This window comes from Eleutherodactylus coqui, chromosome 3 (assembly GCF_035609145.1).
Source record: "Eleutherodactylus coqui strain aEleCoq1 chromosome 3, aEleCoq1.hap1, whole genome shotgun sequence".
In the NCBI taxonomy this organism is placed as follows: domain Eukaryota; kingdom Metazoa; phylum Chordata; class Amphibia; order Anura; family Eleutherodactylidae; genus Eleutherodactylus; species Eleutherodactylus coqui.
The window spans coordinates 12,404,303-12,431,332 of NC_089839.1; the positions used below are offsets into that span (position 1 = coordinate 12,404,303).

The 27,030-nt window shown below is 43.9% G+C and overlaps 2 protein-coding genes across 2 annotated transcripts in view; one reads left to right on the forward strand and one right to left on the reverse strand.

Moving 5' to 3' along the window:
• Positions 1 to 3,125: 3,125 nt before the first annotated feature.
• LOC136620072 (calpain-14-like) lies at positions 3,126 to 18,316 on the reverse strand. Its single transcript, XM_066594798.1, has 11 exons — positions 17,834 to 18,316; positions 12,202 to 12,271; positions 11,783 to 11,901; positions 11,384 to 11,520; positions 9,183 to 9,354; positions 6,709 to 6,756; positions 6,516 to 6,601; positions 6,160 to 6,234; positions 5,715 to 5,875; positions 5,455 to 5,618; positions 3,126 to 4,632 (listed from the first exon to the last, which is right to left on the reverse strand). The coding sequence occupies exons 1-11, from the start codon at positions 18,023 to 18,025 to the stop codon at positions 4,582 to 4,584; spliced, it is 1,275 nt and encodes a 424-aa protein (XP_066450895.1). The 5' UTR covers positions 18,026 to 18,316; the 3' UTR covers positions 3,126 to 4,581.
• The window catches only part of EHD3 (EH domain containing 3), a 98,578-nt gene continuing 81,377 nt past the window's right edge, over positions 9,830 to 27,030 (forward strand). The window contains exon 1 of the mRNA XM_066595124.1: positions 9,830 to 10,017. The gene's annotated coding sequence lies outside the window, so the exon portion shown is untranslated. The remainder of the gene's footprint in view (positions 10,018 to 27,030) is intronic.

Below are 27,030 nucleotides of genomic sequence, written 5' to 3' on the forward strand. Positions count from 1 at the left end.
TACAGTAATATAACTACTATAATACTGCCCCCTATGTACAAGAATATAACTACTATAATACTGCCCTCTATGTACAAGAATATAACTACTATAATACTGCCCCCTGTGTACAAGAATATAACTACTATAATACTGCTCCCTATGTACAAGAATATAACTACTATAATACTGCCCCTTATGTACAAGAATATAACTACTATAATACTGCTCCTATATACAGTAATATAACTACTATAATACTGCCCCCTGTGTACAAGAATATAACTACTATAATACTGCACCTTGTGTACAAGAATAGAACTACTATAATACTGCCCCGTATGTACAAGAATATAACTACTATAATACTGCCCCTATGTACAAGAATATAACTACTATAATACTGCTCACTATGTACAATAATATAACTACTATAATACTGCCTCCTATGTACAAGAATATAACTACTATAATACTGCCCCCTATGTACAAGAATATAACAACTATAATACTGCCCCCTATGTACAAGAATATAACTACTATAATACTGCTCCTATATACAGTAATATAACTACTATAATACTGCCCCCTGTGTACAAGAATATAACTACTATAATACTGCACCCTATGTACAAGAATATAACTACTATAATACTGCCCTCTATGTACAAGAATGTAACTACTATAATACTGCCCCCTATGTACAAGAATAGAACTACTATAATACCACAAATGACGACACTCTGTTTCCTAGTGTAATCAAGTAAGTTCTTACTTTTATTATCAGTATATACTATTATATAGGGTAAAAGCAGAATAGAAAATTATTTCAGCATGTGCAGGAAGCTTCTCAAAGCAAAATGTTCAAAATGTATAAGCAATAAGATAATAGCAACAGTAATAAAATCGTGGCGACGACACCAACTCTTGGTCTAGTCTTCTTATCTTTAGGTACTGAATGTATATCTGCAAAAGGTCTTGTAAAAGGAAGAACAGAAATATTATATCACAGGCTAAAAGCATACAAAATGAACAAGAGTATAAAAAAATGAATACTGTCCCCTATGCACAAGAGTATAACTACTATAATACTGCTCCCTATGTACAAGAATATAACTACTATAATACTGCTCCCATGTACAAGAATATAACTACTATAATACTGCCCCCTATGTACAAGAATATAACTACTATAATACTGCCTCCTATGTACAAGAATATAACTTCTATAATACTGCCCCCTATGTACAAGAATAGAAATACTATAATACTGCCTCCTATGTACAAGAATATAACTACTATAATACTGCCCCCTATGTACAAGAATATAACTACTATAATACTGCCTCCTTTGTACAAGAATATAACTACTATAATACTGTCCCCTATGTACAAGAATATAACTACTATAATACTACCACTATGTACAAGAATATAACTACTATAATACTGCCCCCTATGTACAAGAATATAACTACTATAATACTGCTCCTATGTACAAGAATATAACTTCTATAATACTGCCCCCTATGTACAAGAATAGAAATACTATAATACTGCCTCCTATGTACAAGAATATAACTACTATAATACTGCCCCCTATGTACAAGAATATAACTACTATAATACTGCCCCCTATGTACAAGAATATAACTACCATAATACTTCCCCCAATGTACAAGAATATAACTACCATAATACTGCCCCCTATGTACAAGAATATAACTACTATAATACTGCCCTCTATGTACTAGAATATAACTACCATAATCCTGCCCCCAATGTACAAGAATATAACTACCATAATACTGCCTCCTATGTACAAGAATATAACTACTATAATACTGCCCCCTATGTACAAGAATATGACTACTATAATACTGCCCCCTATGTACAAGAATATAACTACCATAATACTGCCCCCAATGTACAAGAATATAACTACTATAATACTGCCCCCTATGTACAAGAATATAACTACCATAATACTGCCCCCTATGTACAAGAATATAACTACTATAATACTGCCCCCTATGTACAAGAATATAACTACCATAATACTGCCCCAATGTACAAGAATATAACTACTATAATACTGCCCCCTATGTACAAGAATATAACTACTATAATACTGCCCCCTATGTACAAGAATATAACTACCATAATACTGCCCCCAATGTACAAGAATATAACTACTATAATACTGCCCCCTATGTACAAGAATATAACTACTATAATACTGCCCCCTATGTACAAGAATATAACTACTATAATACTGCCTCCTATGTACAAGAATATAACTACTATAATACTGTCCCCTATGTACAAGAATATAACTTCTATAATACTGCCCCCTATGTACAAGAATAGAAATACTATAATACTGCCCCCTATGTACAAGAATATAACTACAATAATACTGCCCCCTATGTACAAGAATATAACTACTATAATACTGCCCCCTATGTACAGGAATATAACTACTATAATACTGCCCCCTATGTACAAGAATATAACTACTATAATACTGACCCCTATGTACAAGAATATAACTACTATAATACTGACCCCTATGTACAAGAATATAACTACTATAATACTGCCTCCTATGTACAAGAACATACCTACTATAATACTGCCCCCTATGTACAAGAATATAACTACTATAATACTGCCTCCTATGTACAAGAATATAACTACTATAATACTGCTCCCTATGTACAAGACTATAACTACTATAATACTGCCCCCTATGTACAAGAATATAACTACTATAATACTGCCTCCTATGTACAAGAATATAACTACTATAATACTGCCCCCTATGTACAAGAATATAACTACTATAATACTGTTCCCTATGTACAAGAATATAACTACTATAATACTGCCTCCTATGTACAAGAATATAACTATTATAATACTGCCCCCTATGTACAAGAATATAACGACTATAATATTGCCCCCTATGTACAAGAATATAACTACTATAATACTGCCCCCTATGTACAAGAATATAACTACTATAATACTGCCCCCTATGTACAAGAATATAACTACTATAATACTGCCTTCTACTATAATATTGAAATGAGTAAATATAAATCATATCAGTATATAGTCGTTGACCGCTCTGGCTGTGGTACATTTGAGATATTAGGAGAAAACATGAAGAATTTACAAATGTCGGAAGTCAGTCAGGAAATTATTGTAGCTTGATGCCACTGGAAGTGGTGGGTGTACCTAAGAGTTAGGCAGCTTGGCAGGCAGGTCAGGCCCCCAGTGGGCAATTGGCTGCACTCACTTACTACTCTGGTGTGCCGCTGTTGCCTGCACTCATCCCTCCAGCGCTGTGTATTCTGGTGTCATGCACGGAATTGTCCCCGGCGGCAGCGGTGAGTAAAGGCTGCTCTGTGGATTGTCATCGCCTCCTGCTCTCTCTGCTTAAGGCATGCAGGGCCTCCCGGTTGCAGTGACTCACCCCCCTTTCTGGCTCAGTAGCTGATGGCGTGCCGGCTGTGTCAACAGCAGTGTGTGAGGGGCGGCATTAGTCCCATGCCGAGGACATTAGCTCACACACTGGGCAAGGTGCTGCAGGGAAAGGTCCGAGGAGCGTGCACTGACTTTTGCCATCGGATAGAGGGTTAGGGTTAGGGGTAGTTTCACAGTTAGGCTTACATTATTAGGTGTCAATGCTTCCATGTGAATGCCGGGCGGCACTGATATGGAACCATTTATAGCTAATAATGTAACCATAACATCGAAACTACCCCTAACCCCCCCATCCTATGGCAAAACCTCTTCCACGCTGCTGTCAGCCCTCTGACCTGTGCTGGGTCGCAAACCCATCAGAAGCTAGGAGTGTGACAGTGGCGTTCCTCCATCCAAATCTTGTTAAACCCCTTGCTTCCGGTGGCGTCAAGATGCAATAATACCGTCAGTCAGTAAGAGTAGGTAGGAGTGATGTTGGCCCTTACTCTAGAAGGTGTTTTCTAGAGAAGACACGAAGGATGAAATCGCATTGTTGTCCAGGTCTTGGAGTGGAAGGGACGATGACGTAGCAGCCGGGCTGCAGGTGGAAGACTTGCGTCACCTCCCGCATATTGATATACACATAGATGTCGTTGACGGGACGGTTGGTCAGGAAGAATTCTTGTGGCAGCCTCCCTACTCCTTGGTACTGTAGGGAAAGAAAAACGTACAACTTAATAACTCTGTCTATTTATCTTACATCTACAACCTGCAGCGTTGATCCTTCCAGTCATTAAAACCTGCGCTCAACCTCCTCGCTTCCAGTCATTTCTATTGTTCCAGTCATTGGGTCCCAGACGCCTTCCTTTTAGCCAACATACCATTATAGATCATACCTGTTCTTAATAAATGTTGTCAAAGCATTAAATCCATTCTGTATTATCAGCTGCTTTCTACCAACCTTCCACTCAGAATCAGTTTACAATGGAGGCTCAAGCCTTCAATTTTTGGGCATTTTAAAAAGTGTAATTTGAAGGATAGTCTTAAAGGGACGGCGTTTTAGTAAGAGGCAGAATTTATGACCCGTTCTAGACCTATTGTCAGAATACCGTCTCATTGTGCTACATTGTATCAACAATCAGTTCCTGTTGAAATCTTGCTGAAACTCACTTCAGGTGGCACCTAGAAGATAGAAAGGACACAATGAGTTGCAGAACGCTGTAAGGCTATGCTATAGAGTGAATGGTATGATAGGAGCTGATATAAAGTGGATCTCTCAGCTCAGTGTTACAGAGGTTGTACCAAGATTTGACGTTATCTATAATCTCATAATTTCCTAATCAGTGGGGGTCCAGTGGTCTTTCCCCAACGGTCAGATCGTTGTCCCTGTCCTTTGAATAATCTTGGCACAACCCTTTTATACAGTATTTAATCTGTTTATTACATTTTAAGTCTAAAACATAATAAAGATATACAATGACAGACATATGAAGCATTGCAGCATTGTTCACTCCAGGGAAAAATTGGGTTATGGAAGAGGGGCTAGAGAGCCTAATCGAATTGGATTGTCGTCCTTGATAGTAAGTCTGTCCCAAGTATCTAGGCAGGGAGCTGACAAAGCACAACACTTTTAAAAGATACTTACCGCGTTTCCCCAAAAATAAGACAGTGTCTTATATTAATTTTTGTTCATAAAGGTTTAACTTTTTTACATGTATAGCTTCCTGGACACTATTTTAATTGACTTTTTTAACTAACTGTTAGCAGGGCTTAAGATTGGAGTAAGGCTTTTATTTCAAGCATCCTCAAAAAGCCTGAAAAATCATTCTGCATCCTCAAAAATTCTGGAAAATCATGCTATGTCTTATTTTCAGGGAAACAGGGTGGTGGCCGCAAGGAGAATTTTCAACGCAGTTTTAATTGTAACTGGAGTATAACACACATGAACAAAAATGATGAAACAGACACGATGGCAACATGATGAAACGGTCATCAAGTCCTCACCTTGAAGATGGAGATCCCGATGTAGAGCGGAGGGGACTTGTTCCTGTGTTTATGGTTCGGCTTTTGAAGAAGTGACACCAGAACATTGCAGGAATTCGCGTATTTCTTCACGTTGTCTCCCAGTAGGATCTTCAGCCGATACTGCGGATTCTTCCAGTAGGACTCTGTGTGTATATAAGGATATAATGTATCAATGAATGGTGACAGATGAACTTTCCCAATTACAGATTAGTGCTGCCAGTGAAGATGACGGACAATACCTGTATAGTTTATCCTGCCGCCTGCCATGCTGCAGACTACCTTTTTTCCTATTTGCATTGATACTGTGTGTTCCTTGACATTTTTCTGAAACATCAGAGCGGGGGTGAGCCTGCAGATAACCAATTCTTCGATCTGAGCCCTAAAGTCTTCAATGGACATCCTATGCCAAAAAAAAATTATAATCCTTGGTAGCTGCCAATATGGTCCATCTGAATATGTATAGGGAAATAATAACCTTATCTGACAACAATAAAGTGTTACTGTATACAATGTGTACCCTGAAATCATTAACACTGTATACAGCAAGCTCCTGAGCTCCCCCTAGTGGTGTTTGCAAATATCCGGAATATTATTATATAACTTTATGTCTATTCATTGGGATTTAGAGCTCTGTATCAGAACATCTGAGCTGTGGGCATTCAGTCTTTGTAAGTCTTTACATACCAAAATTCTCCATCCTTCTGTTCCTTCTGCACTAATCGTCTTTCCTTTTCACTAAGTTCATCCCATTTAGAGGAACTGGAAAAGGGAAAAAAACAAGTAACTGCATATAAATAAAATGACAGACACAGAAATCTACCACACAGATTGCACCAGTGATCGGCATGATGAATGGATACCGCGATCCGCTGACCTCAAATTAGTATCATACTGTGATTTTGTTTGAGAGGCGTAAAAAAATAGGAAGAGATGATTTTTGTGTTTTAGCTGCAGAAGATGATGGAATAAATCTGCAGTGTTACATCTGACCACTAGCAGGCAGTATAAAACTGTAATGCAGATCGCTTTCTTTTGCTTACCTGTCACTCCAGTCTCCTTTCCACTCAGTCTTCCCCCATGGGTTTCTCAGCCGGACTAAATTTGCGGTTCCCGATTTGCAGGTCACCTGGACAGAAGTGATGGGAGAATTTACTCATTTATGCAACAAAAACAGAGAAAGTCGCTTTATAGAGAAGAGAGGGACAGGGAGAAGCGAGTAATAGCAGATCTTACCATTCTGACTTCGGTCACGGTGTACGCGTGTCCGGGCACTAATCCGTTCTGTAGGACCAAATCAAGTTAAAACACAACATAACTAGAGATGAGCGAGCGCACTCGTTCAAGCATTAGGGCATTCGAGATGCTCGTTACTCGAGACGAGCACCACGCGGCACTCGAGTCAACTACATTTCCTTCCCTGAGAAATTTGCACCCTTTTCTGGCCAATAGATACACAGGGAAGGCATTACAACTTCCTCCTGTGACGTTCCAGCCCTATCCCACCCCCCTGCAGTGAGTGGCTGGCGAGATCAAGTGACACCCGAGTATTTAAATCAGCCCGCCCGCAGCTCACCACAGACACACGCTAAGAGAGATCAGGGAAAGTGGTGCTGCTATAGGGACAGTGTTAGCATCTTCAAGAACCACAACGGTCCTTCTTAGGGCCACAGCTCACCTAGTGCACTACTGTTGTGGCTGCTGTGAGCAGTTTTGCACTTTTTTTTTTTATGTATATCGGGCGTGCAGGCTATAGCGTTCTCAAGCTGCAGTCTGTACTTGAGTATAGGGGCAGTATTGGTCAGACAGGGACAGTGGTAGTGTAGAATCCTGTCTACAAGAACCCCAACGGTTCTTCTTAGGGCTACCTGTGACCGTGTGCATTGAACTCCGTGGTTGCTGGGAGTTGTAGTACCTCAGTATTGCACAGCAGAGCCTGCATGCAGCCTTCATGTAAATATTTTTCGATCCGCAGTTAGTGTAACGTCAGCGCTGTCTGCCTCTAAGTCTACGCCAAGAAACCACACATTTTTTACAACGCTCTGTGTTATACGTGTGCTGTCTCAGAAGTGCACGGTGTGTCAGACGCCCATAGATTGAAAGTGCAATACACACTGCATAGCCTCAGCCTGCATTGCATAGAAAAATAAGGAGATTTAAAAAAGAAATCCTTTTTACGGCTACCGGTGACCCAGTGCATTTGCCTGCGTGGCCTGTGGGACTTCACGTCCATCCAAACTGCATAGTTCACAGCACGGCCTAAGTGCAGCCTTCCTTATAATTTATCTCTGGCTTCATTTTGCGTTATATTACCGCTGGCAGCCACCAACTGCGCGGCAATAATTCACAAACATTTTTACACCGCTCTGTCTCTGCTCGATTCTTAATCCACCATGCTGAGGGGTAGGGGTAGGGGCAGAGGTCGTGGACGCAGGCGAGGACGCGTCTCAATACAGCGCTGATGAGACGTGCACATCTACGCTAGCATTGGAGTCCGCTGTAGGCACGCGATTGCTGAGGGTTTGTGCAGAGGCCTATGTCCTGGCTGCAGTGAAAGTCCGCTTCCTGCCTAGCATTGCTGAAGCTGTGGGCCGAGGCCTATGTCGTGGGCGCGGTGCAAGTCTGCCATGTTTGGCCGCTCAGATCAATTTTTTGTTCATGTCTTGGGTTTCCTAGGACCCACCTATGCTGTTGGTGCCCACTTAGTTCCCATCGCGGTGTTTGACCTGTCTGGCACAAAGGCACTGACTGACTTGCGTATGGGGGCAGAGCACTGATGGCTTTCCCCTTGCAGTGTGGATTGAGCTATGCGAAACCTTGACAGAATGAATACTGTGTGGCACATGGATTCCCCATTGCTATGCCCACGTTTGCAGCTCCTGACGGAGGTGGCACAGGATTGGATTTCTCATTGCTTCTGTACAGCATTGTGGGCTATCGCCCCGCCCCTTTTAAAGAGGGTCGCTGCTTGGCCCTGCCAACCCTCTGCAGTGTGTGCCTCCGGTTGCTCCTCATGGCAGACGCACTCATAAATAGAGATGAGGGTAGTGTGGCTATGAGGCCAGCGTGTGGCATGAGGGCAGCTGAAGGCTGCGCAGGGACACTTTGGTGTGCGCTGTGGACGCTGGGTCGTGCGGTGGGGTTGGGCAGCATGTAACCCAGGAGAAGAGGCAGCGGTGTGTCCCACAGGCAGTGCTTGTGCTTAGTTGGAGGTAGTGTGGTGCTTAGCTAAGGTGTGCCTTGCTAATGAGGGTTTGTCCGAAGTAAAAATTGTTAGGGGGGGGGAGGGGCACTCTTGCCGCTATTGTGGCTTAATAGTGGGACCTGGGAACCTGAAATGCAGCCCAGCATGTTGCCCCTCGCCTGCCCTATCCGTTTCTGTGTCGTTTCCATCACTTTCTTGGGTTTTGCAGATTTTCACAAATGAAAACCTTAGCGAGCATCGGCGATATACAAAAATGCTCGGGTCGCATATTGACTTCAATGGGGTTCGTTACTTGAAACGAACCCTCGAGCGTCGCGAAAAGTTCGACGACTCGAGCAACGAGCACCCGAGCATTTTGGTGCTCGCTCATCTCTAAACATAACATAATAAGACACATAAAATATCTTCCAAAATTAAATAATGGAATTCCACTGCTAATGACTCTCTGTTAATATTGGTCAGGCATTGTGCGATACGGTACCACAATGGAACAGGTTGGACTTACCCCTGACCGGGTCTGACATCCCATCAGACAGCTGTTTGCTGCTCTTAACATAATCTGCCATAGATCAGGAGGCTCCTGCCGTAATCCAATGGTCATGCTGATACCGCCAGTGAAATCAACCAGCGCTTCAGACACTAAGCCAATCTCCAAGTCTTCATAAGAACCACAAAGCCTGAGAGATAAGAACGTCATGAGTTAATCCAGCCATCAGCGGTCACCAGAAAACTTTGAGTCTCTTCCTTCACCCGCTACTTAAATGTAGCATTAAAATGTTAAAATATAACACCCAGCCCATAGGATACATGCTCAGGGCTTAGAAGTGTAGTGATCCGGTGGGTCCCACAGGGTAGACATAGGGTTAATAGGTACTAGGGACCTCGCTATGAGCCCTTAGGGGGACATAGGAGGCACCTTTCAGGGAAAAACAATGTTTTCCCTGCATAACGGGTTAAAGGTGATCTGTCCAGTAACAGTGCGCCTTCTGATTGGCTGCCTGCAGTTAATTATCTGATTGGTCAGCTGCTCTATCTTGGAGGGTTTATGTAATTGGAGAAAACTGGCCATGCAACCTAGGAGAGAGAGCTCTGTTGATTGGTGGAGTAGGAGGAGTCAAGTGGAGCTCGAAAAAGTGAGCTAGTTGGGGAAGTGGAATGAGTCAGCAGAAGGAGAGCGCGGAAAGACTGAGAGGAGCAAAGATGTGAGGAAAGGAGCAATCAAGTGCTGGGAGGAGTACAGGAGCTGGGAGACTTGATCAGACAGAGCTACGTCAGGAGAGGAGTCTTTTTCAACCCTGCCAGAAGTCACCTATGCCGGAAGGAAACCAGAGATTGCGACTGTGAGTTTAACTTGTCCCTGCACTGTTTCCCTCATTCCTCCACAAATTACTTCATAGTTCAGCAACCACTTAACGTAGCCTGGCAGCCTCATCTCATTCTTCAGGAGAGGGTCAAGAAATTACTGCATGTAATTTAATGTGTTGAAGAAATTGCTGAAGACTTCACTGTTTGCTATAAGAAAAGTCTGAACATTGTAAGCAGTCCTCAAGAATTAAGTAAACTGTGTGCCTTCGGTTTTACTGATACTTCTATGGACTTGTTTCTGCATTTCTTTATCGCAGGGCATTCATTCAAAGACACTGGCGTCATACTGGACTTACACAAATTACTAACTGTTATCGCCAAGGGTCTGTCACGACTCTGTGGCAAATGAGCACAATGCTGAGCACGGACGCAGGGTGACGTTCACACTACTGCAGTTGTAACACTCTGCGCTGTAGAACAATGAGCGGCACACAAGAAATCTGAAAGCCAGTGTGTAAAGACCGTGCGGCACAAAGGCAGGGCAACACTATGCAGATCAGTAGCACCACTCCAAGGGGGAAGGAAGCCTGGCCCTAACCTAGCAGAGAGGTGACGGGTCCCTGCCTAAAGCAGAGTTATCGCCTTGATAAAAGACGGCCCCATTGTCTTCTTTCTGGGCCCTGATTGTCCCTATAGGAACCCCTAGAGAGATGAACTGATACCACAAAGCAACAATAATAATGGAAACCAAAATACAACTGATAGCAAGCAACAGCACTTATCTGAACATGTAGCAATTCACCAAGCCTAGAGGAACACCAGACTCCAGCCTTTCCTCTAGAGAACTGAATAAGCAGCATTTAGCCAAGGGAGAGATGAGAATATAAAGCTACTCTAAACCTGAAGACTAGCAATAAACCTTAAGTAATTAGGGAAGCACACCTCCAACCTTCTTCCAGGCATGACAAATCAAGCATGCAGCATGCAGCAAAGACAGACAGCAGCAGCAGTCTCAACACATGGTGCATTAACCTTTGTTCTGCATAACAAGGCGACAGTTCTTGACCTGTGTCAAGGCCACCATGCCACGACGCTGTCGCAACCGACAAGCCTCGACAGAGTCCCTCTGCAATCCCATCTGCCATACGAGCTGCCATTTTAGGCAGAGTAGCCACCACCGTGACTAGGCCAGAGTTGGCGCACCCAATCAAGCTACTCCTGCCCGCTGCAGGAGCAGCAACCGTCTTCCCTCTGCAATGTTCTGGGTGCAGAAGTGCTATACGAATCCACTCCACCTGCATCTTTGCTGAATACTGAAATTAAGTAATGTTACCCACTGGTGTAAAATATGAAAAAAGTGACACACTGGGCTCTGCTATATCTTAATAATATTATACTCACTTGGCATAGGCTTTCTCCAGAAGAGCTGCCCAAAACAGATTCTTGCTTGCAGATGAGAGGAACAGGAGCTTCCCATCTTTATCCACAGGGAGGCGATCGTCCACGACCACATCCACCCACTCTCCGAAGCGCCAGAACTGGAGGAGAGAACCGGGTTCATTATCAGATCCATCACATATAATAATTTCCATCTATTCAAAGAACCTCAGACATCTAAAGACAAGTGTACTGATAGAATTCTACACTTATCTAACAGAAAGCTTAAAAGAACACTCCAGAAATCTAATCCAGCGCCTGAGGAGGAGGGGCATGACCTCTTATCTGAGAATCCCTGAGTCATGCCCCGCCCCCTCCGGCCCTCGAGGCCTTGATTAGTGCAGCGATCAGTGTGATTCTCACTTGGAAGTGGAAGATTCCTGCATAGTTCTTCTTAAAGCTCTGATTACGAGGAACCACAATGTTCAGTAAGTTTTTGTGGAAAGTGATGGAGGTGAGCGCGGCCAAGAACCAGCAATTGTCTAGAAGAAAGAGAAAATGATAAGATGACCAACAGCTCTGGACCATGGTGCATGATAAGTGGCTGTTCATCCATTCTGCCATGGTCACACCCCAAACATATGCCAAGTGTAACGTCAACCCCAATGGGCAAGAATAAAGCAATACTCCAAATACACTGGGAAGACAACTAAGACCACGTAGATTGTTATCACCTCCGCAGGTCATCGACCTCTTATGCCAGAGCACCAGCTCCACCGAAAAGTAAGTCATAATTGATACTTAATGGCCCTGGATAACACATAGGATTACTGTCTCTGTACCTGCAAGTCCCTGTTGAAAATCAAAGCGGCTGGCATCGTCAGCGAAGAGCTGCGGGTTCTTCACCAGGTCCTGCGAATAGGAGGAGATTACAGCTCAGTGTTTCATGTTTCTCATCCCTTTGCGCTATAGTTTTACAGTCTGACCTACTAGCAGCAAAAAGTAAAGCTATTCTCATCCCTTAATTAAGTGCAAAGGTAAATGAAGCAATAAAATAAATAAATTAAAGCCATAGATTTTACACAAAGGGCCGACAACAATTTATCCCCAACATGTAGCCCGAGAATTTATGGGGAATAGTTCATTATAAGCCAAATAAAAAAGTTGTTTTCAACTTTCTTTGAAATGCGCAAAAATGAAGCAAATCGCTGAAGTTACGATTCCGCAAGTTGATGAGCCTGCATTTAGTGAGAATTGCTTAACCCCTTAGTGACCAAGCCTGTTTGTACCTTAATGACTTACTGGTAGAGATGAGCGAGCACCAAAATGCTCGAGGGCTCGTTACTCCAGTCGAACTTTCAGTGATGCTCGAGAGTTCGTTTCGAGTAACGAACCCCATTGAAGTCAATGGGCGACTCGAGCATTTTTGTATATGACTGGTGCTCCGCTAAGGTTTTCATTTGTGAAAATCTTAGCAAATCACCAAAGTCATGTAAAAAACACAGAAATGGATAGGGCAGGCGAGGAGCAACATGCAGGGCTGCATTTCGGGCTCCGAGGTCTCACTATTAGGCCACAATAGTGGCAAGAGTGAGACCCCCCTCCCCCGCACTGTCAGCATAATGATCGTTCTCCTCTGCCACAGCTGTAACAGCTGTGGCAGAGAAGAACGATGTTAGCCCATTGAATTCAATGGAGCCGGCAATACAGCCGGCTCCATTGAAAGCAATGGGCTGCGGGCGAGCGCGGGATGAATTTCCGGGAAGGGCTTAAAAATATAAGCCCTTACCTGAAAATCATCCTAAAATGTGTACAAATAAAAAAAAAAATGTATACTCACCTTTCCGCTGCAGCCGGAGTTCAGCCACGTCTGGCCGTCAGTTCTCCTGAACTGCTCTGTGTAGTATTCAGCAGCCGGGGATTTAAAATCCCCGCTTGCTGAATGAGCTGCCTCTGATTGGTCACAGCCTCACCAATCAGAGGCAGCTCTCACTCACACCCATTCATGAATTCATGAATGGGTGAGTGAGTGCTGCCTCTGATTGACTCAGCGCAGGGACCAATCAGAGGCAGCACTCACCCATTCATGAATTCATGAATGGGTGTGAGTGAGAGCTGCCTCTGATTGGTGAGGCTGTGACCAATCAGAGGCAGCTCATTCAGCGGGCGGGGATTTTAAATCCCCGGCTGGTGATAGATCAGCAGTTCAGCACCATAGTGCAGGGGACAGCAGGAGAAGACGTGGCTGTGCCCCGGCAGCTGAAGGGAGGTGAGTATTTTTTTTCTTTGTTTTTTAAATCACTTTTAATTCATTTCCAGGGAATGGCTTATATGTAAATCCCTTTCCTGAAAAAGAATTCAGGTGTGCCAGCGGACCATTGTCTTCAATGGAGTCGCCGGCAGCAGCAGCGGCTCCATTGAAGAGAATGGCTGCATTTTTATTCTTTTTTACACTAAAATCTTTCTTTTTCAGGGAACGGCTTATATGTAAAGTCCTTCCCTGAAAAGGAATGCAGGGAGCCAGCAGGCCATTGTTTTCAATGGAGCCGCCGGCAGCAGCCGCGGCTCCATTGAAAACAATGCGTGCATTCCCTATGGTGCACGCATGTCCTATCTTTGCAGGCACGCACCTGCAAGGTACGGACATGTGCACACACCATAGGGAATGCAGTGTTGTAAATACAAGCGTGTTTTTGTGCGTGCATATGCACGCACCAAAACACGCTCGTCTGAACGCACCCTTAAGGATGATTTTCAGGTAAGGGCCTATATTTTTAAGCCCTTCCCGAAAATTCATCCCGCGCTCGCTGGCAGCCCATTGCTTTCAATGGAGCTGGCTGTATTGCCGGCTCCATTGAATTCAATGGTCAGTGCTTGTTTAATCGAGACGAGTATCGCGTGGTGCTTGTCTCGAGTAATGAGCATCTCGAGCACCCTAATACTCAAACGAGCATCAAGCTCGGACGAGTCTGCTCGCTCATCTCTACTTACTGGTGTTTCCTCCTTCCACTAACCGACCTCATCCTGACATCTCCATCTCAGTGTGTGGCACCATAACTCCCAAACAACATGCCCGCCGCCTTGGGGTCATATTCGACTCCGATCTCTCCTTTACCCCCTACATCCAATCTCTGGCCCGAACATGTCAGCTGCACCTCAAGAACATCGCAAGAATCCGCTCTTTTCTCACCTTAGACACGCTGAAAACACTTACTGTCGCCCTCATCCACTCTCGGCTCAATTATTGCAACTCGTTGCTGATTGTCCTCCCCTGCACCAGACTCTACCCTCTCCAATCCATCCTGAATGCGGCAGCCAGGCTCATCTTCCTGTCCAGCCGCTACTCGGATGCCTCTGCCCTGTGCCAGTCACTGCACTGGCTGCCCGTTAAATACAGAATTCAATTTAAACTTACTACCTTCATCCACAAAGCCCTCCACAGCGCAGCGCCCCCCTATATCGCCTCCCTCATCTCAATCCATAACCCAGCCCGGGCTCTCCGCTCGGCAAACGAAACTAGACTGCACACCCTTCTAATTCGAACCTCTCATTCCCGCCTCCAAGACTTCTCCAGAGCAGCATCGGTCCTCTGGAATGCACTACCAAAGGCTACCCAGGCAATCCAGGACTCGCAGAACTTCAGGCGTGCTCTAAAAACGCACCTCTTCAGGGAGGCATACCGCATTCCCTAAACAAACCCCTCTGTACTCCGCCTGATAACATGCTCCCTGACCTACTGACTGCAACCCCTGCTAGCCATCATAAACCGCTCCTGCAGTCATACTGTTTCTGCCGTCACACGGCTAAATGTCTGACCATTGTCTGTGTATAGCATCCCTCACTCTCCACCTCGCCATACCGGGCACATCTCCAGCCCTTTACCTTCTGTATCACCCCATTACTTGTAGTATGTAAGCTCGTTGGAGCAGGACCCTCACCCCTACTGTTTCCATCAACTGATTACTATGTAACCGTGGTTCTGTAATGTTTGTACTTTTGTCTTCCTGTATCCCCCCTGTCTATGTAAGCGCTGCGGGATATGTTGGCGCTATACAAATACAGATTATTATTAATGACCAACTGATTTTTCCGTTTTTGTCATCGTCACATTCTTAGAGCCATAAGTTTATTATGTTTCCCTTGACGTAGCCACATAAGGGCTTGTGTTTTGCGGAACAGGTTGTATTTTCTAATGGTATGATTTTTGGGTACATGTAATGTATTGTATTGGGTTTCTGTCATTTGTTTTTTGGATTTAATTTTTACGGCATTCAGTATGCAAAATAAATAATGTGATAACTTCCTCCTCTGGATCGGCACGATTCAGGAAACATCGAGTCTATAATGTTTTTTATTTTGTACACAAAACCCCCTTTTTCTAAGAGATTTGGTTTTGTGTCGCCGCATTCCAAGAGCCATAGTATTTTTATTTTTCCTTCGACTGAGCTCTATAAGGGCTTTTTTTTTGTGGGATGAAGGCTTATTCACATGAGCGTATGTCGCCCGGCGGTTTCATGGCCGGCTAGTATACCTTACCATGTGATGCACGGCTCGGTGTATATGCCGTCAGACGGGGGAAGACAGCTTAGTTCTGCTAAGCTGTCACCCCCCTTCCCCGCTGGCTCCTCTCCGGCTGTTTGCAATGGGAGGGGGCGGGGTTGCTAAACTCCCTCCCACCTCCCTTCTCTGGCCGCTATCATTGGCTCCCATAGGAGTCCATGGCAGCGCCATAGTCAGGCCAGTAAGATAGTTCCAAGACTATGCTTCCTGCACCATCCAGGCGCTTATACGCAGCGAGAATACGACTGTGTGATGTGATACATTGGAATCCAATGCATCAGATGGTAGCGTATATCAGCCGTGTAAATGCCGGCCGATATACGCTAGTGTGAATAAGCCCTGAACTCTAGTATTCATTTATCCAATTTTTGGGAAAATATAACATTGTGATTGCTTTTTATTCCAGAGGCAAAACTAACAAAATCTGCAATTCTGGCCTGATTTTTATTGTTATTGTTAACAGCGTTCGCCATGCAGTAAAAAGGATGTTAAACTAATTCTGCAGATCGGTACGATTATGTCATTAGCAAATTTATATAGGTTTTTTTTTTGCAACTTTTTCACACTTTTCTTTAAAATATTTTTTTTGTTTATCGCTGCATTCAAAGACTCCTAACCTTTTTCTTTTCTTGTCACTGGTGTTATGTGAGAGTTTCTTTTTTGGTGGAATGAGTTGTACTTTTTAATGGTATCATCTGTTGATCCATGCAACATTTAGAACACTTTCTATTCTGTTTTTGTAAAGCAAGATAGGTAAAATTAGCTATTTTCACCATTTTTTTTTGTATTTTTTTTTAATGGTGTGCCTGTGCAGATTAAATAACATGCTACCACTTTTCTTTGGGTCGTTATGAATACAGCGATACCACGTGTGTGATTTTTTTTGTTTACATATTTGGCTAATTTTACACGGACGAGTGCGATATTGGGTCATGAAATTCGTCAAAAAAGTCATGCATCACTGGGGAAGTAGGGATCGTGGAGTGTCTCCCATTGTTTACAATGGGGAAACCTAGCATGCGGTGCGATGCTGCAGTCGTCTCCATTGAAAACAATGGATGATGCGAGGGCACGCCAAAAGATAGGACATGCCGCAAAAATTTGCTCATGTGTATGACCCAGCCTAGGGGAGAAACCGGCCTATGGGGGAAAAGTTGGGGTTTTGTCATTTTTATTTTATTCTTTACTATTTTTTTAATACTTTTTTTACTTTTTATTTTCGTCCCACTGGGGGACTTGAATATTTGCATCTTTTTTCAATTTCTAATACACTACTATACATCAGTATAGATGTGTATTAGAAAGCCTATGAGGTCAACCAGAGACTTAGCCTCACAGGCCACCATACCTGGCAGAACTGAAGGCTATAGTCAAGCCTCTGGGTGCCAGAGCAACCCATCGAGACCCAAAATTACATCGCGGGGGTCCAATGGATGACAGAGAGCCCCCTCCCTCTGTCTGCCTTTTACATGCCACAGTCACACTGACTGTGGCGTGTAAAGGGTTAAGTACTAAGAATCAAAGGTCTCTACAGTTTCCCCCTATTAGAGCAAGTGCCCGGCTGTCATCCGACAGCTGGGCTCCCGCTCTCCATGGCACGGGAGACACGCCCTGGGCTTATAATGCAGCACCGCTTTTTAAAGAAGCTGCAGATCAATGCCCCTTTAACATCAAAAGACATATGGGTGGTCATTAAGGGGTTAAATTACAATGTACAATGTAATTGCAGATCTTTTCCCTGTCCTAACAGTCTGTTACAATGTATCAGTGCAGGTAAAATGTATCAGTCTACAGTTCAGGCTGTTTGTCTGCTCTGGATACAAATACAAGGATCCTAAAGGAGAACTACTGAAGTCATGTCAGGATTTGCATCTGCAACGTGCCCATGTAGCCTCAGCATACAATGTCACTCACCCGAGGTCTCCTCCATTCTACATGTGGCGGCAGTTTTTTTAAAAAGCCGATGGAGCTGCTCTTGGCTTGGAAGGTCTCATCCACAAACAACTGCTTGCTCCTCAGACACCTCTCCAGTAGGGTCTGGTAGTCCTGACCCTGATGCGGTTTGGGCTTGTTCTCCTGGGGGATGCTGCAATGATGACCCATCATGAGGGGGTGGATCAAGGTCTTGTGTCTCACTAATCCGACTAGAATTAGAGTCTATCGATAACAAAGGGTTGGAAGATCCCTCAAGTTGATTCTCCAAAACAGTAATCTTCAGGATCCAATAAATAGCAATGCTAGTGTCTTCCCAGACTTTAGGATACTTGGTTCCTTGTGTCTCTTGCAGAGTACTGCTCCATAGTATCCGCATCATCATTTATAAGATGCTCGGCCTGTGACGTATGGCGGCTCCACCTTTGCTGGCAGTCGGTACCAGTGGATTCGAATTCTGCTTTAAATCTGGCATTGATGCCACTAAACACCAACCCCATTCTTGTTGAGCAGATGCCATGTTCTGGAACTTGCTGTACCCAGTAGTCACAGAATCACTTTCACTTTTTTATTAGTAGATACATAATTATACTATACTTCCTTGTAGTATTCAGGAAGTGGGAGAGACGGGTGACGATATATGCAGCTGGAATGTAAATCTGTCATACTGCTACATGACCAGAAACATCTGCATTCAGGAGGCTAGGAAAGCCGAGTGACAAGTTATAATGCAACATTGTGCTGTATAGCGGGTCATGATCTGGCTCTAAAGTGAGGGTCCACTTGTTTCCAACATTCTGCACTGATTCATATCATATATATTTATAATGGTCAGAGCGATATCATGGGAATAATATTATATTCCAAATGAGCTCACTATCTGCTTCAAATTGGTTATAATGACAAGTAGCATGCATGCAATGTAACTGACTGACATGTTGTGGTTAACCATCATACACTTCTACTTTATTAACATCATAACGGTACAGATATAGTGGGAATGACTCATCAATACGCATGTACGCCCCCTGCATCATAACAACTCATGATTGGCTTAGTATGTAATGACTCCAATGATAAACATATCTTAACACCCCAAGTTATATGCCGCTACCAAACACGTAATTCCTAAGAAACTCAAGTAGCATAGACTTTATTAATATCCCTGCCTGGACCAAGGAATGCAAGAGGAGATAAGGAGCAACTCCCTTAGATATGTTTCCTGTGAGAAAGCTGCATAGGGGTGTGCTACAACATGCTGCTTGCACATACCAGTGTATAATATTGAACCAGTTAACCATTTAATTGCTAGCTATTTCCCTATGAGGGTAGATATATGAAATATGTGTGTGTGTGTGTGTGTGTGTATGTATATGTGTGTATATATATATATATATATATATATATATATATATATATATATATATATACACACACGCTTCTGCCTAGGCTGATGTAAGAAACATTATTACTATAACAGTCCCTACTTTTGTTTCTTTAGAGCAGCCAGGAGAACATCTAACCAGGTACTTACAAATGCCCTAGTGACATAAGCCAGAATTCCTACACAACTTCCCCGTATCCCCCAAATGATATTCCCCTAGCACTCACAAACAAAAAGTATCATAGGAAGCCACTGCAAGACGAGAGGGTTGATCGAAAGCAGATTCAGCTTTAGAGTCAGTAGTCAAAGGCAAAGCATCATCATACATAACAGGGACAGCTTTGTCAATAGTCTTTGAGATAGATCCTCGAAGGCACGGAATAATGCAGTCAATAATATAAATAGCAGTAAGAATAGTCATTAAAGTTCCAGAAATGATGAAATCCGGTGGCTCCATCTGCCGAAAGTATCAGTCCACTAGTTACCAAAGGGGTCGGAGATGCCAGAATTTGCTGCTAGTTCTTTAACGAGGCTAGTCAGACCCTTCGGAGCCTTACTTATGAAACCATAGCTGTGAGAAAAATAACAGGGATTAAACAACCTAGGAGAAAAGCATATGTTCATCATGGTGGGACAGACTCTCTGGCAATGAGACACGTGTATCCAATTGCATTTGTCCTTCCATCTGAAGATCTGTAGGTCAGGAACACTTGTTATGGACCATCAAGTCTGGGTTCTAGAGCTTTGCAGATGTGTCTTTTGGTAACCACCCAACCTCCTAGTTTCACAGAATGAGTTCCTTCTAAGCTGCCTGGATCTGGAAGGGAAGCAAACACTCGAGAATATACATTAGTTGGGTGTTTTGTGAGAGCAATAACACAGTTTGTCAAGCTGCCATGCTGCATCTGGAGTTATCGTCGAAAATACAATCCTAACCTTGGGGCCGACCCAAAAAGTACCTTATATGGACCGAGGTATGTACCTTACAGAGAAGTGGGTCGGGGGGGGGGCACCCGGTTCATGGTCTATTAAGCTCTGCCATGGCCTTCTGGATTGTGGTTTTTAAGGTACCATTTAAACTCTCTGCTCTACCACTGCTTTGTGGATGGTATGGAGCATGAAAGGCCTGTTCTAACCCCAACGCTTTCATTACTTTCTGTATCACTTCTACCTCGGTCACTCTCAGTTGTCTCTGGTACACTGTACCTGTATACCACCTCAGATATCAGTTCTTGGCGGTGGTTTGTGAGCGGGTAGGCCAGACTGGATATCCTGAGAACAGGTCTAGGCAGACCAGAAGGAACTCGTACTTGCCTACCATTGACAGTTGGATGTAGTCTACTTGAGGACACTGAAAAGGGTAGTTGGGACGAAGGGTGCACTTCATGGGAGTCTGTACAGACCTACCCAGGTTGTTCTGTGCACAAATCAAGCAGCCCTGTGTGTTTAGCTGTTGTGACGCTAAATCCTGGTGCAGACCAGTGACTAGCAGCCACAACTGTCATAGCTGTGTTTGACAGGTGTGTATTTCCATGGGAGGCCAGAGCCATGATGGCATAGGGGCCTGTGGGAGACAAGGCTTGTTGGATACCATCCATTTATCTCCAGGTCTCTCTCTACCCCTCTTGCTGTTTCCTATTGTTCCTTTCTCCCGCCTTTGGTTGCCTACTTTTGTAACTGAATCAAAAGGTCATAATCTACCAGGGGTGACATCTGAGTAGGTACCTGTACTACCCCAAACCCTGGAGGATCAAGTCTGGGCTTCTGTATGGCTATCTTTGCAGCCTGATGAATCGGGTGATTTATGATTGCCTCTTTTGTGCCATTCTTGGAGTGGTCTTTTGTTGCGTTTTCAGGCTACTCTTTCAAGCAGCAAGAGGGCTTCCATCAGTGCCTGTACACCTTTACTGTTTTTAATAGCTTTTTCATTTGCTTTCAAGAATGACCTCACTCTCCAGATAGATCTGTAGTCATGAGCAATGCCATAGGTGGATGTAGATGTTAGCCGTGTCCTCTTGAACATGCTTGCCTGCTTCTTCCAGGGCTCACAATTCTGCTTCTCGGGCTGATATGCGAGATGGAAGGTGTTCAGACTTGACCACATCATGTAAGGAGAGCACAACATAACCTGTATAGAACCTGCCTTCTTGATCATACCTCGATCCATCCACAAAGAGTGCAAAATCAGGGTCGTTCAATGACTGATCAACAACATGACTGAATCCCCTGTCTCCTGGGCCATTAGGCTGTGCATAGTCATGTGTATCAAACTGAAAGGAAAAAACTATCAGGTGATTATTCCCCCCCTCCCCTCCTTTTCCAGCGGCAGCAAGGTAGTGATATTGAGGGTGTCGCAATGCTGACACATTGAGTGGCACGAGCAGAGCGCACTGTAGGTAAAAGTGACATTCTGTGGACCAACGTTTGAGCGAAACCTATGACAGTGTTGACTGAGACATCATGGGGCCAAATACTGTCAAAGCAAAATTGAAACCTATCTCAGAACTTTTGTCCAGCTGCAGCTAGTGTTTCTAACACAAGAGGGGGCAACACAAGCAACAGGGTGAAGGCGTGTTGAGTAACATGCTATGAGACGTTGTCAACCAGCCTGAGCCAGCATGAGGACAACGCAGTATGTCCAAAGTCCAATACTCCAGGGCTGAGGTCGAAAAAAAAAAACTAGACCTCAAATTACAAGGTATGTAAAATTTAGTGTTTTGTTTGTTTGTTTGTTTTTTCAACCATGTTTTGTCAGCGAAGCAGAAAGATTTACTGCACAGGCATTCATCTACAAAGAAGTGCACTTCAGCACGGTGTTTATTATTGCTTATCCTGAACTGCTGAATTCATGAATATCATGCCAGAACTGTAGGGTACACTGACACGTACATATGCAAAGGCATAGAAATAGGAAAACAAAATGTGGATGAAATTCACATCCGACCCTGAGAGGTCATTAAAGTCTCATGGATAGGGAGAGAGAAATGTTTAACCCCAGTCAATATTTGTATCACACATTTTACATTCATCACAGGCTGAACACTGGTCATTAACTTTCATCCTTACATGCGGTCAATTCTTACTGTTTCATATAAATATTAATAACCATATAATCCTTCACACACAATGTTTACCGCTGTTATGGATTTCAGGAAATTATGGATCCACTGAACCAACCAAACCAAGCTGAGGACAGTCCCTGAGTGGTTGGTAGCTGACTCCTCAAATAGACGGACTGTAGACAGGGAAAGGGGAACTGACCCTTGGCTGCAGGGAGAATGGCAGACCCCTACCTATAAGCAGGGTGATCGCCCTGATAAGAGCGGCCCTGCACTGGAACCTCGGGTCTGACTATCCCTGAAGGTGTGAAACTCAGAACCAGGCAGAACTGGCAAACTACAGAACTAAAAGGAACTGGCAACAGACAGAGGAGCACACAGATGCAGGAATATACAGATATAGAGACATAACTGGTGACCATGCCAGCTCAGAAGGCCTACAGCAGACCCACAAAGACACAGAAGCATGGGAGAGTTCACACAGAACAGAACCTGCACATAATGCATTAAAATGACACTGTTCACACCAGGACATACAGATATGCCTGAAACAGACCAAACACAGAGAGGCTGACAAGAGCCAGATCAGACAGAACGGGTGGTTCCAATTGCGGGGAGACACAGTGGATCCACACACACTATACATAATAGGGGTGCAGAATCTCATCGTCCCTGTTTCCAGTATTTAGTTTTTTTATTCCTCGTACAACTCTTTTTTTGTTGGGTGCGGGGGGCATAAGTTATAAGTACACCTCTGTCCTAAGTTAGAATATAACAACATATATAAATCTTTGCTCATTGTTTACAAGTAACCTGAGATCACTATGGGTGCTGTTAGATGGAGCGATGTATCATTCGCACGTTCAGCCTGTTTATGCAGGCAGATAAATTGTTCACTCATCAAATCATTCAGTGAATGAGAACGAATAAAGAATCGCCATTTAAACTGAACAAAAAGTGAAAAAAACAAAAATGATTTTCATGCTTGAATGACATGAACGATAAACGAACTAATTATCATTTATCATCGGTCGGGTTAACACTGAACGAATATTATCGTTCAAATTTGAACAACCCAGCAATTTTTTTTGAACGATCTGTCTCACAAGCAGAAAAATTTAAAGTTTGAAAATTGCTTCAAACTTTTTTTCAAACTTTTCTGTAAATTTAGGATTTAAAAAAAACACAAAACATATCGACCAAAATTCCCCAATAACATAAAATATAATGTGTCACAAAAAGCACTATCAGAATAACTTGCATAAGTAAAAGCATTTCAGAGTTATTAGCACTTAAAGTGACACGCGAGTATTCAGTGATTATTGGAATATTGGTGGTGGTTCCTACATGAAAGTGGCCCAATGGTTAGCACTGTTGCCTTGCAGTGCTGGGGGTCCTAGGTTCAAATCTAAGCAAGAGCAACCCCCTGTATGAGGTTTTCATGTTATATTACTTTATATCCTTCTCCTCTGGAGGTAAAAGGACAAGTGTGGTGGCTCAGTTGTTAGCACTGTTGCCTTACGGTGCTGGACTTCTATGTTCAGACCTCACTAAGATGATGTCCTTGATGAGATTTGAACCTAAGATCCTAGCACTGCAAAATGTTAATACTAACCACTGAGCCACATTCAAAACGCACATGATTTTATTGCCCAACCAACTGCAAAATGTTAATACTAACCACTGAGCCACATTCAAAACGCACATGATTTTATTGCCCAACCAATCAGCATGAGCAACACTACTTACAACCATTACTTCAATATTGCGCTATATAGTTACTTTTAATGTTGCCTATTAAGCTGTGCCGCAGGCAGGGCTTGATAGTCATCTATGCATGGCAGCCCTAGAAGCTTTCACTCAGAACCCACCCCCCTCCCTCCTGCTGACTGTTTAGACCTGCATCGGGCATGGTGCTGACTTGGCTACTGAGTCGGCTCCATACGCCCTTCACAGTGTATATTTTCATTGTGTAGCCTGGAAGGGCTAAACTCTCTTCCACATCATTCAGCATGGGGGTTAGATAAAGTAGACGGGTGCCATTGACTTTCCTGGCATAATAATAGGAAATGTCCATCCAAATCAAAGATTTAAAAAGTACCTGTACTTCCATGCATTCCTCAGATGCCTCCAAGATGTAGTCACACAGGTGGAAGTGGCCTCTCCCGACTTCCATGGAATAAACTGACATCATCGCTGTTCAGGCTCTCCACCCAGTATGAACTTCAGCGTTTGCATCTTACATGCCTGCTTATTGATCACTCTTGTGAGTACAATAAAAGTTTAAGGCCGCCTGCACAAGGACAGGTCGGACCCCGCATGAGGCATACCCACAGCGGAATTCGACCCGGTGCCTGGCCGATGACCCCTGCGTACCTTTCCGGGGTCTTCTTTAAGCGCTGTGGATGGTCCCGCCTGGTGCTCTGTCACACATGCACAGTAGGCACCGGGGCTCAGTGATGACACATCCCGCGACAGTTTCTGCAGTGCTCACTGCGGAAGTGCCAGGGACGGACGGCTTCCATCGACTTCAATATTGATGTTCCAATAGGAACGTGATGACATCATCATGTATATCATCATTAAAGCTACAGTTATCAGTATCAAGCATGTGGCAACCAGTTGTATCTACGGAACGCCGATGATATAGAATTCTGAAACATTTCCCTAATTATACACTACAATGCATTTTTAGGGAAACCCAATATATATATATATGAAGCAATCACAGAAAACGGCCGTTACTTACTGACTGAGGAGTGCATATAGATGCATCCTCCTCTCACCATGCAGGTCGCTGACTACCAAATGGAGGAGCCAATAACACCTGTGCAGGACACCGATGAGACACCCACTCACACTGCCTCCTGATAATGAGGGGGGTGGATGCTTGGCGTACACTCCCACACATAGTGGATACAGGGTGCCAGACTATTCTGATATATGTAGTTCACCATGCAGACCAGCAACCTATTAATGACGCCATGATAATGTTGGCCAAGATACATGAGCCCACTAACCACTTCACGGTTCCTTGCGTTGCAGTGGGTCCGTGAAGTGGTTAGTGGGCTCATGTATCCTGGCCAACATCCAACCAATGCCTTGCATTTATTATCTATCATTCACATGCAGTGTGGCTTTAAGACTCCAGGGGGAGCCCAGGGTGGCAGTACCAATGTGGTTCACTGATGGATATGCAGGGCAACCCGCCGAATTATCATGGCGTCATTAATAGGTTGCTGGTCTGCATGGTGAACTACATATATCAGAATGGTCTGGCACCCTGTATCCACTATGTGTGGGAGTTTACACCAAGCATCCACCCCCCTCGTTATCAGGAGGCAGTGTGAGTGGCTGTCTCATCGGTGTCCCGCACAGGTGTTATTCGCTCCTCCATTTGGTAGTCAGCTACCTGCATGGTGAGAGGAGGACGCATCTATATGCACTCCTCAGTCAGTAAGTAACGGCCATTTTCTGTGATTGTTTTTAATTTTTTGTTTCCCCTTCTGTGACGCAATATATAGATGCGGTAGTATGATTTTATATATGGATGCATGATATTAATTACCCTCTATTGCAGTTATTAATTCTAATTAGACGTTTATGTCAAATCATGTAAGCCCTATGTATTGTGGAGATTTCCCATCAGGCGGTAATACAACTGGTTGCTGCACGTTTGATACTGCGAAAGCTTTTGCCCCGTAGTTTAAATGATGATATACGCGATGACGTCATCACGTTCCTATTGGAACGCACGTTCCAATAGGTTATGTCATCAGATGACGCTGCTATACCGCAGGACTGGACGGACACCATGGGCGGGTGATGTATGCTTTTTTTTCCCTCTTTGTTTGTATATATAAGAGCTTATTGTATATAGTTTTATGATTGAGAAAGGCTGATATGTGAGGCGAAACGCGTTGGAGGGAATAAAATATCTTAAAGGGGTTGTCCCGCGAAAGCAAGTGGGGTTATACACTTCTGTATGGCCATATTAATGCACTTTGTAATGTACATCGTGCATTAATTATGAGCCATACAGAAGTTATTCACTTACCTGTTCCGTTGCTGGCGTCCTCGTCTCCATGGCTCCGTCTAATTTCAGCGTCTAATCTCCCGATTAGACGCGCTTGCGCAGTCCGGTCTTCTCCCTTCTGAATGGGGCCGCTCGTGCCGGAGAGCTGCTCCTCGTAGCTCCGCCCCGTCACGTGTGCCGATTCCAGCCAATCAGGAGGCTGGAATCGGCAATGGAACGCACAGAGCCCACGGTGCACCATGGGAGAAGATCCCGGCGGCCATCTTCGCAAGGTAAGTAAGAAGTCACCGGAGCGCGGGGATTCGGGTAAGTACTATCCGTTTTTTTTTTTTTAAACCCCTGCATCGGGTTTGTCTCGCGCCGAATGGGGGGGCTATTGAAAAAAAAAAACAACCGTTTTGGCGCGGGAAAACCCCTTTAATGTTACCTTGTGACTTGGAACTGATGTACCTCCCGACGTGGGTCTCCTGTGGTTGTACTGCTCTTCCGGATTAGGGGTGCGCTCAGAGGCACCCCTGTGAAGTAAGTCTTCACATTGTATACTACACATTTACAACCTGCAGCGCTGGGGTTTTAAGGCTTGACCTATGATGTAAGGCTGAGTTCCCACGGGGCGGAATTGCTGCAGAATTTCAGAGTGTTTGGAAATTCCGCCTGCAATTTTAATCCCGAGATTAGGTAGAAAAGTGGATGAGATTTG

Excerpts from the sequence above, each read along its gene's own strand:
- LOC136620072 (XM_066594798.1), bottom strand. The coding sequence starts at position 18,025 with ATGATGGGTCATCATTGCAGCATCCCCCAGGAGAACAAGCCCAAACCG. Across the intron at positions 6,602-6,708 it reads CCGTGACCGAAGTCAGAATG|GTGACCTGCAAATCGGGAAC; the intron begins GTAAGATCTGCT and ends ACTTCTGTCCAG. Across the intron at positions 5,619-5,714 it reads CGGCAGGATAAACTATACAG|AGTCCTACTGGAAGAATCCG; the intron begins GTATTGTCCGTC and ends ATATACACACAG.